A 14,936-nucleotide genomic window follows, 5' to 3' on the forward strand; every position below is an offset into this window, starting at 1 on the left:
CTAGATAATGCACCACGTGTGTCCACATTGCTCACAGCTTTCAAACAAAAAAATCCGAATGGAAATCCGTTCAGGCATTCATGAGATAGCAGCCATTATGTTTTACACTGTTTTGAGCTTGGAGGTCTGCTACCTGAGTTGTATGGGGGTTGTATGGGGGTTAAACAAGCAATTTCGCGATCGCTATCATGCCTACTAACGTTTTTGGGGTCCCAAAACATTTTTTGAAAAAAATTTTTTTTTTTTTTTTTTTTTTTTCAAAATGGCGGAAATTCTCGGGTTCCTCGGGCGTGGCAGGGAGGGACATCGCGAAATTCTCGGGTTCCTCGGGTTTGGCAGGGTATGAGTTAAATTAATGTATCCATTTGTGAGCTTGTGAATAACCACTATGCAGCTCAGTGGCCTAGTGGTTGCCCCCTGGTGTCCACCTTGAGATTGGGAGGTCGGGGTTCTATCCCTGGCCAGGGTCATACCAAATACTATAAAAATGGCATAGCGGTCCAGTAGCCTAACAGCGTGTTGCAGGTTCGACTCCCGATCCCGGCGGCCTTTGCTGCATGTCACTCCCCATTTCTCTCCCCATATCCTGTCAGCCTACTGTCCTGTCAAATAAATGCATAAATGCTCAAAAATAAATCCCAAGTAAAAAGGGACCCGATGCTTCCCTTCTTGATTTGGGGTAAGTCCCTGTGACATACTAGCTTCATCTCCAACTCAAGCTACCTCACACTACAGAAACAGGAGATATGAATCTGCCCTATGGGCCACATGCAAGTCGACTCGACTCGGTCAAAGGTTGAGTTGAAGTCGACTTTATCGTTCGACGACGTCATCACATCACACACGACCCACCAAATATTTTGGGGGGTCCCCAGATGATTAACTTAACATTGTTTTCTCACTCAACTGTAAACAAACCAACATAAACTTTAAGTGTATAGATTCTATAGAAGGTATCTGCACATTTCTAAAGTGCCATTTTAAGGACTTTTAATACCTCTAAAATGACAAATTAAACATTGTCCAAAATGTCAATTTATATAGAGGCAGAAATTGTGATAATAGCCGATCTACATGCTCACAACGCCGTTGCGAGGCGTTGTGAGCATGTAGATCTGCTATTTTTACAATAGAACGATTTTTTTTTCAACTTCGACTTTAGACTTTCTCTGGTGGGAGTCGACTTGTGTAATGAAGTCGACTTGTCGACTTTTTTGTTAATGCCCTACTATGTGTGTGTTTTGTTGTGCAGCAGTAGTAAGAAGAGGACGTCTCTGTTCAGGAAGATCACTAAGCAGGCGTCTCTCCTCCACACCAGCCGCAGTCTGTCCTCCCTCAACCGCTCCCTGTCCTCTGGGGAGAGTGGCCCCGGGTCCCCCACACACAACATGTCACCACGCAGCCCCACGCAGGGCTACAGGTCCACACCAGACTCTGCTCACTCTGGTGAGAACACACTCACACACACACACGCACGCACGCACGCACGCACGCACGCACGCACGCACGCACGCACACACACACACACACACCCACACACACACACACACACACACACACACACACACACACACACACACACACACACACACACACACACACACAAAATGTGGTTCTCAACCTTTTCCACGACCCCCCAAAATAATCATATTTGAACTGGGGAACCCCCACCCCGATATAAGCACTTGGAGTTCATGCATTCAATTTAGTTCCACAGATAAATATTAGAGCCCAACCGATATTTTTGGACCAATGCCGATGTTTGCTGATGTAGAGTGCTAGACCACCGATTGCCGATGTTTAACCGATGTTTTGTAATAATATAAAAAAACAATAAATAGCCTAAATTTCAAAAACTTCTTATCTTCAAAACCTTTTTTTCCTTTTTTTACCAATGGTTCGGGGACCACCAGTGGTCCTTGAGGGGTTTCCAGGTGGTCCCCAGCTAAATTACGGAGATTGGGTAACCAAATGGACCCTTAAAAGATCTTTAACTCATGAGTGTAAAATGAAACCAAATGGATAAAACGACGGGCAACGACAATATATTCTACGTTTTGGGTCTGAGTGGCTAAATGTCATCAAATGGTGGTCTAATGGTAATTATAAAAATGAAGATACAACGGGGAGATAATGACCCCGATGTCCGATGCCGACATCGGGGTCCAAAAACAACATCTTGGCTCTAATAAATATTGATAAAATAGCCGATTTAAATTTTTGCTACATTTGAGCAATGTTTGACCAGTTTTTATAGTATAGTCTGTTGATTACTATTGATGCGGCAATGGTCTTTTTCTTTTCTTTCTTTATCTTTTTTGGGGGGGTATTAAATTGTCACTTCACTGTCATCTGTGGACCCCCCAAAAAACTCTTTTTTTGGGGGACCCCCAGGTTGAGAAGCACTGCCATAGGAGAACAAAAGGCAAAAGTCATACCGCAGAGACAACACATGTAAAATGACACGGTGTATTAATAACATACATTCACACACACATGCACGCATAAGTAATATCCTCCAGTTCCTCTGCTCTGACTGTACGTTTTTACACAGTAGAGTCACGCAGCTCCTTTATTTCAATCATACTTACTTATTCAGGCCCACACTGGTGCTCAGACACGTACATTCATCTCTTACATGTTATGAATGAGCACTAAATGTGTAAATGACCCTCATGCTGATTAATGACTGCACACTGTATGATGTTTTTGACTTTGATGGACGATAATAGGATTTGTTTTAATGTATATGGGGCTAAACGTGTGTGTGTGTGTTTTGTCATTGTGCCTGTTTTTTGTATTTATATTTTTCATGTCTGTATATCGTCACTGTCGAAACCTTGTATCTCCAAGTTTCAAATGTGTATGTTTTTTTGTAAAGTAAAGCCCTGCTTCCACCATACAGGTGTCGCACAGAGTGAAAATAGCAGATCTACAAGCACACAACGCTTCGTATCGCGAGGCGTTGTGTGCTTGTAGATCAGCTATATCAGCTATATCACTAGTTTTGTCGCACAAAACTAGTGAAAATAGCAGATCTTTTTTTAAGATGATAAATACAAAACAAACGGTTTTGGACATACAAGGTTTCCACCTGACAACAACTATGTGTGTGTGCATGCGTGTGTTGCTGTGGCTGTGGCTGTGCCTCGTGCCTCTCTCTACCACACACACATGAACGTGCGTGTTGTCTCTCTGCCTCTCCAGTGGGAGGGAACTCGTCCCAGAGCAGCTCCCCCAGCTCCAGCGTGCCCAACTCTCCGGCCAGCTCGGGCCACATCCGGCCCAGCTCTCTGCACGGCCTGGCGCCCAAGCTGCAGCGCCAGTACCGCTCGCCCCGCCGCAAGTCCGCCGGCAACATCCCCCTCTCCCCGCTGGCCCGTACGCCGTCGCCCACTCCCCAGAGCACCTCGCCCCAGCGCTCCCCGTCGCCGCTGCCCGGCCACGCGCTGGCCCAGGCCGGCATGGGGCCGTCGTTCCCCGTCAAGCTCCACTCCTCCCCTCCCCTGGCGAGGCAGATCTCCAGGCCCAAGAGCGCGGAGCCCCCGCGCTCGCCGCTCCTCAAGCGGGTGCAGTCGGCCGAGAAGCTGGCCTCCTCCCTCTCCTCCTCGCCGTCCTCCCCGGCCAGTGTGGGCATAGCGGCGGCGGGGGACAAGAAGCTGGCGGTGGGGCCCGCCGTGGGCTGCCGCAAACACAGCCTGGACATCTCCCACTCCGAGTTCAAGAAGGAGATGCTGCAGAGGGACCCCAGTCTACAGAGCCTCCAGGTAATGGCAGCTCCTCCGGAGTTCCTGTACTGGTTCCCGAACACTGGGTCGGGACCCATTTGTGGATCGCGGACAAATCTTTATGGGTCCTTTCATTTTGGGTTTCCTACATTTAGTTTTTAACATTTTCAAAAAACATTTCATGAATTAAAAACAAAATTAAATGATTTTTCTAAGTACTTTCAAGAAGAAATAAAAGAAAAATCAAAGAAATTCCATAAATTAGAAAACATAATTATGTTTCAGAAGTAGTGAAAATAGCTGATCTACAAGCTCACAACGTGGCGTGAAGCGACAAGTTGTGAGTTTGTAGATCTGCTGTTTTCACTAGTTCGGGTCCCAGGCAAACGTCTAATTTCTCTTTTGGGTCTCGACCTGAAATGCAAAGCAGACGTTCCATGAGTGCTGACGATGTACAGTGCAGCAATGGAACCTTTTACTGTAACGTATCACTCTGTTGAATACCGTTAATGTTAGCCCTATATTTTCCCCTTCATTGGGCCTCTTATAGCAATTGTTTTTGCCTGGACATAACTATTTATTGGCAGAGCTGAAAACTCCCATTACTTTGATTACTTTGATTACTTGTGTAATTACTAAGGAATAGTTTATAGAACTGTTTTATAAAAGCAGTACCAGCTACTCAGAAATACTGCTGACTGTAAATTGCAGTTGAAACTAGTTTGTGATATCACAGTGCTTTCTTTCTGTTCCATGATGCATTGCTGTGCCCTTTCCTGTGTGGGGATATTTGGTGTGAGTATATATCTTGTTCTGTGCCTGCCTGCAGGAGTCTGCCAGCGAGGGCCTGCTGTCCTCAGCAGGGCGCGGGGTGGAGAAGGGCAGCCTGCAGAAACACTCGTCATCCTCCAGGAAGCTGGGGCGACAGGAAGGCGAGGGGAGCCCCAACACGGTGCCTGGCTCACTGGGCTTGGCCCCGGGCAAGAGCAAACTGAAGGACAAACTGTCGGCCATCCGGCAGGACAGAGCTGAGCGGAGAGAGTCACTGCAGAAGCAGGATGCCATACATGAGGTTGACTCGTCGGAGGACGAGACAGACGAGGGATCGGAGGACAGCCAGGATGGGCGCAGGGGGACCACCTTCACCACACCTCCCCTGCTTCGGCCCACCACCGTCCGAACGGGCCCTGGGGGCACCCTGCCCTCCCTCTGCCTCTCCTCTTGCACCTCCTCCACCACGCTTACACAGTCCGGTCCGTCACAGTTGGGCAGGCCCACTCCCTCACACACGCTCCCCTCTGTAACGCAAGCCAAGCTTATCGAGCCGAAGCCCACAGCGAGCCCCGCCGCCCTGGGAGGGAAAGACGGTAGCTCAGCCTCGTCCGCAGAAGACAACGGTGGGAGACAAGAAGGCAAGATTTCAGAGGGTACCACCACCGCTAAACCCACCCAGGGACCCCTACCCTTCTCCACTCCAGGCAGTGCATTCATCTCAGTCAGCAAGGAGCCTTTCCTCAAACCGGCACCTCCGCAAGACAGGAGAAGTCTCATAGGAAAGACTGCCTCACCAGAACCTAAACCTGACGACCGAAACATGGACAGAACCATCACCACCACCTCCTCTACCGCCACTACTCCTGCTGCTCCTGCCTCTCCTGGGCCGAGTGATGACAGAGAATTAGTGCGAGCCACATGCTCCTCTCCAGGCATCTCTAAGGAGAAGAAAGAAGCCGACAACAGGAGACAGGCCCAGAGCATGGCTGCTGCTGCTGCCGCTGCTGCTGGACCATCTGCCTCCACCCCTAAATCCAGCTGCAGCTCCCCAGCCCCAGGCACTGAGAGCGCGGTGGACAAGGTGGTGTCCCAGCTCACCATGGTGGCCAAGAGTGTGCTGGGCCCGGTGAAACTCAGCAGCCCCACGGAAAAGACATCCAAGACCCCCGACTCCCCGCTCCCTGCCGACCCCCCCTCGTCTCCATTCAGGCACCCCAGAAGCCCTCATACTTCTCACCGGCTGTCCGAGACCTCGGTCAAACTTAAACCAGAGCCAGTTACCTGTCCAGCACTGCGACCCTCCTCCACCAAGAAAGACTGCACAGCCCCGGCCCAGCCCCCCTTCAAGGACCCCCCGGACACCAGGCAGGTGGCCGGTACCGGCAGAGAGTTCACCGCCGCGTCTGCACTGTGGTCCGGGGCTGCCACCGCTGCTCAGCCTTCCCCCAGCACAATCCCAGCTGCCACAGCAACTGAGCCTCAGCGAAAGAGGCCTGAACCCCAGAAAAGTGTGGCCACCCCTGCCTCCTCACAGCAAGACAAGACAAGCAGCAAGAAGACGTAGCAGCAAGAAAGTATGAAAGACACAAGAAAGGACAAATTCACACCACTAATTGTTGGCTTGATATTTTTAAAGTCACTATGAACTGCATGTTTGAAAGAAAAAACATCAAAATAGAAAGCTCTGTCTACACTAATTCTAGACTGAGACTGTTGGGGCAAGAAGATGGGGCAAGAAAGAGAAAGAGACCGATCTGTCCGAAGTGGAAGGCAGAGACAGACATGGTACTGTAGTACTAGTTCCATTCCGGGGTTGTTCTGTGTTTTACACGTGAATGTGGTGGCGGCCATTTTGGCATCCTGGCATCGTATCTCCTGTATACGTCTTTGGTTCCTGCAGTCAGACCTTTGACTAACTGTCTTTGTGAAAAGTTGCCGTTCTCTCTTAACTTTGGGGCTAGAAATAAAGAGTTGGGTGATCCACACACACACACACACACACACACACACACACACACACACACACACACACACACACACACACACACACACACACACACACACACACACACACACACACACACACACACACACAATGACAAGTAGAGTGAACACACACACTAGCTAACGGCCCTTTCTCTGTGTACTGCATCATTACCTTTCACCTTGAGGTTAGCCAGAGCTCACGCACGTGTTTCTCGCTAATAGATCAGGCCGTGCCTTACAGAACATGTCCCCCTCTCCTCCTTCCCTCTCTCCTACATGTCTGCCCAGCCATGACTGGGAAAAGGTTGTATCTCAGCAATAAAGAGCAGCGTATGCTTAGCAATCTGTATAAATGCATTACAGTGATTATTAGGTCTAAATCTGCAGCGCCAATGTCCACTCAGCACCTAGCTAACCAGGCCAAATTACATTCTCTCCTCTCCGCACTCCAGTCCCTAATGATCTAACACTGCAAATCTGCTGGAGAGCGGATGTATTCCCCAAACGAAGAGCATACACATATTGCTTAGTGCTTTGTAGGGGTTGTCAGGATTGCTAGTGTTTTGCAATAGCTTTGCACCTGAAATGTTTATGCTGACTTAACCAAATGAGTGCCAAACGTAACCCTGTGTGGCAAAACAAAGACTGTTCCACAGCATATACAGTACTGCACTGTACAGTACATGCAGGCTAATCACAGTTAGCATAGTGATTTGATGTGGAATCCCAGTAAGTAACAATCAAGCTGTTGACTGTTCTGGGACTGTTAGCTTTAGCGATCAGCCTAATGATTTTGCTATCTCACTACATGGACTGCATGAATTATCCTGGTATCCATGTAGTAGGACATTTTTTATCAGTTGACAATGTATAGGTGCTTCATATCACAGGATTGGATTACCTTACACAAGTACACACGTTTAAGAGTTGGCCACCTATTCCCAGAGTTGCACATATTTTTTGCAGGAGTGTACCGTCTTTTTGTAGTACACAAGGTTGACTCAGCTGTCTTCTCCCTGGCTCTAGAGGCAGGCATTTCATAGCGAAATGGCACATATATAAATCATCAACAGCCGGTTATTAGTCTACGTTCTCACCGCAGGGCCCAAGCTCAATAACCCACTCCAGCATTCTCCACCAAAAATACTCCCATGGTGCTTTAATGGGCCGCAATCCAAAGTTTTTAGCAGAAGTGCTGTTCCAATGGACTGCCACTTTTTATTTCTAGCCCCTGCTCTTTATCCATCAGCCACTTAAAAGTTGCTGTTTTTATTTGATATCTGGACCAACTTGCTGTGTTTTCTCTGTGTGTTTTGCCTCTTCTTATGTACATTTTGCGGACATTACTTTGTGTGTGTGTGTGTGTGTGTGTGTGTGAGGGAGACTGTCTATGTGTGTATATATGAATATTTAAATCTGTTTGGCATCTGTTTTATACCCTGCAGTGTTGCGTGTGTGTGCGTGCGTGCGTGCATAATGTGTGTTTTTAGGGTAATCCTCATTTAGGGGCTCCCTGTCAACCCTGCTATGTATGTACAGATGCCTGAGTAGGCAGGGAGGCAGGCACTGCACTGCCCTTTTATCTCTTATTTTGTTCATTGAAACCAACGATAACAAAAAGTCATGCCAGTCAGATGTCTGGCTTTTACAGAGCAGAGGGGCTGTCGACCAATGACCACTCTGAACAAGAGCTATGACCCTCCCACTGCTCAGAGTCAAACAGGGCAGGAGTTCAATTCACTTTCCAAGTTCCAAATTGATTTGAATAGCTTCAGTTTATTCTTGTTGACCGGCTTATTGGATACACTACTCACTCTAATAGATTTCTGTGTTAATTGCTATTCTGCTTTTTTTGGGGGGGTAAAAGTTTTGAAGCAAGGAAATTGTGCACCGGAAATGGCACTGAGAATTATTTGTACCCCCCAACATTCTGAAAATAATAATAATAATCACCTCCCAATGGGAGTCAACTGAAGAGTGATCGGGCCAAAACAAATAGTGGTGTTCAGTATTTTTTCCGCTTGCTTATGTCACCACTGGACAAAGGAACACTGCTCGTTACAGACCCACTGCAGCTGAAAAGAAGGTTCTTGATCACTAAAGGACGTTAAAACTACAATATCATACCCACACACTGACTGTGGCAATCTCTGTATTATGTTTACATATTGATGTTGTTAATTGTTGGGTTTGGTTTCATTTTCCTTTCTTTTCTTTCTTTCGTTCTTTTTATTTTTGTCAATGGGAACTTGATGCCTGTAGCAATCAAATTTTCTTACAGGCTATGAAATGCACCGACAGCTTTCCACACGTTTAAGTTGCCTGCAATCATTTGTGGTTGTCTTCATGTTGAGTTTAATCCACACATGATGAACCAGTCAGTCGCAGTGTTTGTGTTAGGGCTGGGCGATAATGGACAAAATCAAATATCAAAATATTTTTGACCAAATACCTCAATATCGATATTTTCACAAAATTGTATTGTGACTATAATATCAATTTACGTATACATTTTTCAAAAACTGATAATGAGACTATATCTAGGCTCATATCACAATATCAATCTAATATCAACATATTGCCCAGCCCAAGTTTATGGTTGTAATGGATGGGGAATGGGGACGGAGGAACTGACAGTGCACATAATGTCCACAGCTTCTCCCATGCAAAGTCCTCTGTCCTTTGCGAGTGCGAGTGCGTGCGTGCGTGCGTGCGTGCGTGCGTGTGTGTGTGTGTGTGAGAAATAGATTAGCGTGTGAATAAGCGGTTCCCCTCATTTGTCACAAACCTGCAGACATTTAGCTTAAACTCTTTTGATTTATCTGCTCTCCACCTCGGCCAATCAATCAGCCAGGAACCGGGAGAGGGCCCCTCATTGGCCGCAGGGTGTTACAGCTCTAGATGACTCAAGTGACGCCATTGATCTGTTTGGCAGACGGATGTTTTGAACTGAATTGTTCCTCTGGGTCTTTGTTGATGCCGCATTGGAACTCGCATTGCTGTATGCGAGTTCCAATGCCTCACACAACGGCTCTCTTTTACATTTGAGCCGTTAGCAGTAGGGCATTCACGAATAGTGATTTTTAGTATTCGAATTATTCAACCTCAAAGTATTCGAATAGTCGAATATTTGACAGGACTTGCCAAACTGTCAAATATTAAGTTAGCAAGAGGCGAACATTGTGAAAATAGCCGATCTACATGCTCACAACGCCTTGCGTTGCGAGGCGTTGTGAGCATGTAGATCGGCTATTTTCATGGAATTTTTGCGGAACTGAGTCACATTAAATGTAATACCTACAATTCCAAGTGCTTGTCAGGGTGGGGGTCCCCAGTTCAAATATGTTTATTTTGGGGGTCACGGCCTTAAAAGGTTTGAGAACCCCTGGTATAGAGCATTATCCACCAGGGCCATTGACAACTCGTTCTTATGACTTCCTATCTAGCCAAGCTTTATGAACTATATATATTTTTAAAGAGAAAATAAAAAAATAAAATAAGCGAATATTGGACTTCGGTGAACAACGTCGAATAGTGACTTTGATATTTGAATATTCGAATATTTGGTGAAGCCCTAGTTAGCCATTTATATCACGCTGATCAGCGCACGGAGTGGCCATCTTGCACTGTAACATTACCTCTGAAAGTGTTAAACCGTGTATAGCATCATTCATTCGTTGATCAGAGCTCTGTCGCCTCTTCAGTCAAAGTCTGCTCTGGGTCTTTTAGCACTCACTGTCGCGAAGTCCCTCGTAAATGTGACTTCAATTCTCGAGCTGTGATGTACAGTATATAGTTGAAGCCTGTGCTACTGTTTGTGTATATGTAGTCGTGCACACTCCAGTCCATCTGCTCTGCTGCATGGACAGCTGCCCTTGCACACTCTGGTCAATACTAGTGCCATTCTACCAGCGACAACATTGCCATCCCAACTGACACACACACACACACACACACAAAGTTGTTTAGTCCCGTGTGTAAAGATGATGGTCCTACCATCTGCCAGGGAGGGAAGTCAAGTGTCGGTTTCCCGGGTGGAGTCATTAATCTGAAGCCCTGGGCTGTCGACTGGACACAAACACACACAACACATACCGACACATCCTTGCAGACAAACAAACATACAGACACGGGGCCATGTCAGCCAATGAAAACACAAGGCGCGATCCATCACCCGTCTTGGGGCCAGGCTGAATGGCCTTCCCTGGCTGCACTGTGCTCTGTTGCTGTACCTTTATTGTGTTACCTCAACTCTGCACATAGACCCCCCCCCCCCCCCAGGACAAGCAAAGACTGACAATTCACTACACTGTAGAAACCTGTCTTTGATATTGTACAAATGGAACCAAATGGACCCATTTGTACCCTCTCAGAGTTACAAAAATAAGGTTACATCAACACTGCACACGGCAAATCGCCACCTCTCCGTCTGAGCACATGGAGAGCGTTCTCCGCGGTATACCTTTTATGTACAGTCATTGGGCACATAGCATATGCCAGCCGCTGTCTCTGGGCATACGGCGTATACCCACAGGCCCCACCTTAAACATTATACATGACCACTGACACATGGTATGTGGCGGGGGGAGGTCATCCTATAACCACCCGTGGGCCTGCCTGCCATATGGATAGAGGGGTAATAATATGCCCACCTCCTCTGCTAGCGTTACACCACTGAGATTCACCTGTGTTTGGGTCGCCTGGCCTGGGTCCCCGGTGTGCAGTGTCGTACGCCTGTTAACTGTAGTCAGCCGTCTGTGTACGTACGGCTAGGTCGTTTTTTTTGCCACAAGCAAAAAACACTCGGCCGCAACGCGCTCGACTCAAGCAGTATTTTTGAAGCGTGTGTGTGTGTGTCTGCGCGTGCTTGTTCGTGTTCTTGATGGGGAGTGAGGTTCAGTGAAAACACGAGAGCGAGAGGGAGAGTGAAAAAAGGATTTAAGAGGAAAAAATAAAGAAAAACCACATTGCTACAGTTAAACCAGTGCAATATCTTTTTATTTTTTATCGTGGTAAAAGCATGTTGTCGTTAATCCTACCTTATAATAATAAACAAAGGTCGTTTTTTAATGTAGGTTTTGGCTGGAAGTGTCTCTTTATTGGGTTGTTGAGCACTCTCGCTCCTTATCTCCCTTTTACACACACACTTGTGTCTTCCTTAAATGATAGCCTTTGTTCTATGTTGCATTTATACTGTAGGGCGCACGCTTTTTACATTAGGTGAGACAGGCATTTTTCACAACAGATGTGTCTTCCGCTAAGCTAACTGCCCCAACACGTCACATAAAGTCGGTAATAATGAAAGATGGAGGAGAATATACTCCTGGCTGTTGTTTCTTTGGTCAAATCTAGTTATTTTTTATATATATAATAGGCTACTTATGTCGTTTTTCATAGGAAGGCAGCACTCTGCTGTCAAAAAAATCTCATAAATGTGGTCAAATTGGTCCCGCTTTCTTTCCAAGCCACATATTCATTTTCAGTCATTTCCTATCATGGCGTTCATGTCCATCTGGGGGGGGGGGGGGGACCAGGGAAAAGTGGCCGTAAATTATCTGTAAACTCATTGTCCCGTGGTGTCTTGGATTATCAGTAAAATGGCATCATCCTGTCAGTCAGCTTCCAGTTTAGCGACAGCCGGCCCAGTGCAGAGCACTCTAATGGGGCTTCAAATGGACCGATGGGGTAGTGTGGGGGCGGGTCTCTCCCTTTCTCTGCAGGAGATTTCAGCCATCTTAATGGTCTTGAGGGACGACTTCAGCGGGCCTCGTGGTGCATTTACCGGGGCTAATGGCTAATCTGTGGAGCGCCAGAGGGCCATGCTGCTTTGAAGGGACGACGGCGGAGGAGAAGAGGAGAAAACTATAAAGTGGAGCTCCATTAGCTTTTCCTCGGCCCCCATGGCGCTGCCGAGGCCTACGCACCTCGCTGTCCTGCATACGGGACAACAGGGTCCGGGGGTCGCATCGGCTGATTTAAACATCTCCTGCTACTGCGGCCAAGGATAATTGGGTTTCTCTCTCTCTTTCTCTCTCCCTCCATTCCATCATCCATCCACCCGTCCGCAGGGACCTGTCAGAAGGACCTCTGCACGCTCCCTCTCACTCACTCTCTCACACACACTTTCCCTCCTGGAGGTCCTGTGGGGATGGCGGTGCTGCCCACAGATGCTGCTGTTGAGGTAGACTTGACAGCGAGCGAGCGGGGCTAGCAGTCACCCTCCCCTCAATGCACACGCACGCCCTGTACATGCGCCGTGGCGGAGTGGTGACAGGCGGGCTGCGGCGGGTGATGAATTGCCGGCTTCGCCTGCCTCTGACACGGCTCTACATGACCGGGCAAATTCATTCCAGGCAGCCAGGGAGGGAGGGAAACATATAGACACACAGGCAGGGAGCCGGGGAGACTTGGGGGAGAGAGAAAGAGACAGACAGGCTAGCAGGCAAGGAGGAGGGCAGACAGGGTTTGAGGGAGAAGGAAGGAAAGACAGGCAGGCAAGGAGGAGGTTAGATGGGGACAGGGAGAGAGAGAGAAAGAAAGAAAGAAAGAAAGAAAGAAAGAAAGAAAGAAAGACGGACGGACGGACGGACGGACGGACGGACGGACGGACGGACGGACGGACGGACGGACGGACGGACGGACGGACGGACGGACGGACGGACGGACGGGACAGGGAAATGAAGTCAAATTCAAAACAACTTTATTCACCCCTTTAGGGACAATAGGTTCAATTCGGTAGGAGCAGCTTGTACACAGAGAAACACAGCCCCATACATTAAACATACAAACAAATACACCAAGGATCTCGCATGTTGAATAAAATCTATAAATATGTTGATGGGCCTAAAACCTTGATAATAAATAAAGATCAGATAAAAAATAAATTCCCACAATAACATGGTTTAAAAAAGGAAATCATATGGAGCATTTAAAATCGGTGAGAGGTGGTGTTTTTTCAGGTGAAGGTGAGTATATATTAACCCCATGTCTCCAGTCTTTCCACAGGTCCTTTCCATTTACTAACCAGTGCCATCCAGTCTACAACCCACACCGTCTCATCTCATAATTCTCCTCTCTAGACCCAAAATGCAGGCTATTCACCTGGAACTCACCTGTGGTGAGTCCAAGTTGACTTGAAACTTTAGTAACAACAAATTCACCCAGTTTAAATGGAGTAAAGCCCTCATTCTGCTGTTTTGTGTCACACATTGAGCATGGACCAAACAAAAAAGGAGAGAGTTGTCAGGAGGTCAGAGGTCAGATTGCAGCCAAACATGGACAATCTGAAGGCTCCAAGTCCATCTCCAGAGACTGTTCCTTCACTGTGCGCAATCTAGACGATTGTGTGTTGTTGTTGTTTTTTTGGAGCGGTGAAAGCGCTCCCAATAGACAGGTATGTCCGTGGGTATGTCCCTGGGTGGCTGGGTGGGTGGCTGGGTGGCTGGCTGGCCGTGTCCGTAGCCTGGCAATACCTTGAGTGGCCACACACAACACACTAGTTAAAGGAGGGGCGCTGTTGTGCAGGCACACACACACACACAGCTTCTATGGCACTATTGTGCAGACTAGACACACACACACACGCGCACACACACACGGTATAGCTGCTCAGATTCACCGCTCCACTTCGAACCGAGGTTTGATTTTTACAAATGCAAAGGTGCCAATACTTTTGTCCACAACTGTACTTTTGGATCTTGAGTTGCATGTTGAATTCATACTGGAGGTGGCAGGTGATAACAAAGAACTAAAGTTACTTCTCTCCGCTCCAACTTCCTCGTTCTCCTTAATGAGCGGGCCAAAGTGATTAAATCTGTCCGCCGATTGGCTACGGCCTGGCAGAGAGAGATTACATCCCATTATTGGGAACCTTCTAATTGGTCTCTGTTGGTAGCAGGTGCCAGGTACTTAATGAGGCCTGTTGTGGCTGATGTATGGCTACTGTAACATCCGGCTGTACGTGATGACGCCTATGAGACTAATAGTGCATGAAATGGCTGCGGTTGTGCAGGGAGTGATAGAGACGGATTGTTGTGACGCGGATTCTAAATGCACAGAACAGGCATAACTGTTCAAATCAATATTCATATTATTATTCTATTGTAAAGCAAAGAGTTGCCGTTTCGCTCACCTGGGAGTTTAGTGGAGACAGGTGTGTCCCAGAGATTGAGATAAAATGGCTGATCTACAAGCTCACGCGTGACGCATATGTGAGCTTCTAGATCTGCCATTTTAGGCACGCGACCCCGTTGTACGGCCACGAGCCAGGCAGCAGCTCACTCGCAGTCCACACGGCCACCATTACCCCGTCTCTCTAGGCCTCTCCTAATCAATATGGTGGTCATGGTACATTTAGAACATTGACCGGTCCGCCTGTGAGGATTGAGAGATGTTTTACCTGGATAGAATAGAGTGGAGTGTGTTATGAGTGTGTGGGGGGACTTGATG

General features: G+C 47.6%; 1 protein-coding gene across 3 annotated transcripts in view; it reads left to right on the plus strand.

The window, feature by feature from the left end:
• The window catches only part of mast2 (microtubule associated serine/threonine kinase 2), a 237,522-nt gene extending 227,848 nt beyond the window's left edge, over positions 1 to 9,674 (plus strand). For all 3 annotated transcript variants that reach the window (XM_080722675.1, XM_080722676.1, XM_080722677.1), the window contains 3 exons: positions 1,253 to 1,446; positions 3,208 to 3,767; positions 4,558 to 9,674. In XM_080722675.1, the coding sequence (XP_080578801.1) occupies positions 1,253 to 1,446; positions 3,208 to 3,767; positions 4,558 to 6,066 (2,263 nt within the window). In that variant the 3' untranslated portion in view covers positions 6,067 to 9,674. The remainder of the gene's footprint in view (positions 1 to 1,252; positions 1,447 to 3,207; positions 3,768 to 4,557) is intronic.
• The last annotated feature ends 5,262 nt before the right edge of the window (positions 9,675 to 14,936 follow it).

The sequence above is a fragment of the Nannobrachium achirus genome, assembly GCF_963921795.1.
Source record: "Nannobrachium achirus genome assembly, chromosome: 1".
In the NCBI taxonomy this organism is placed as follows: Eukaryota; Metazoa; Chordata; class Actinopteri; order Myctophiformes; family Myctophidae; genus Nannobrachium; species Nannobrachium achirus.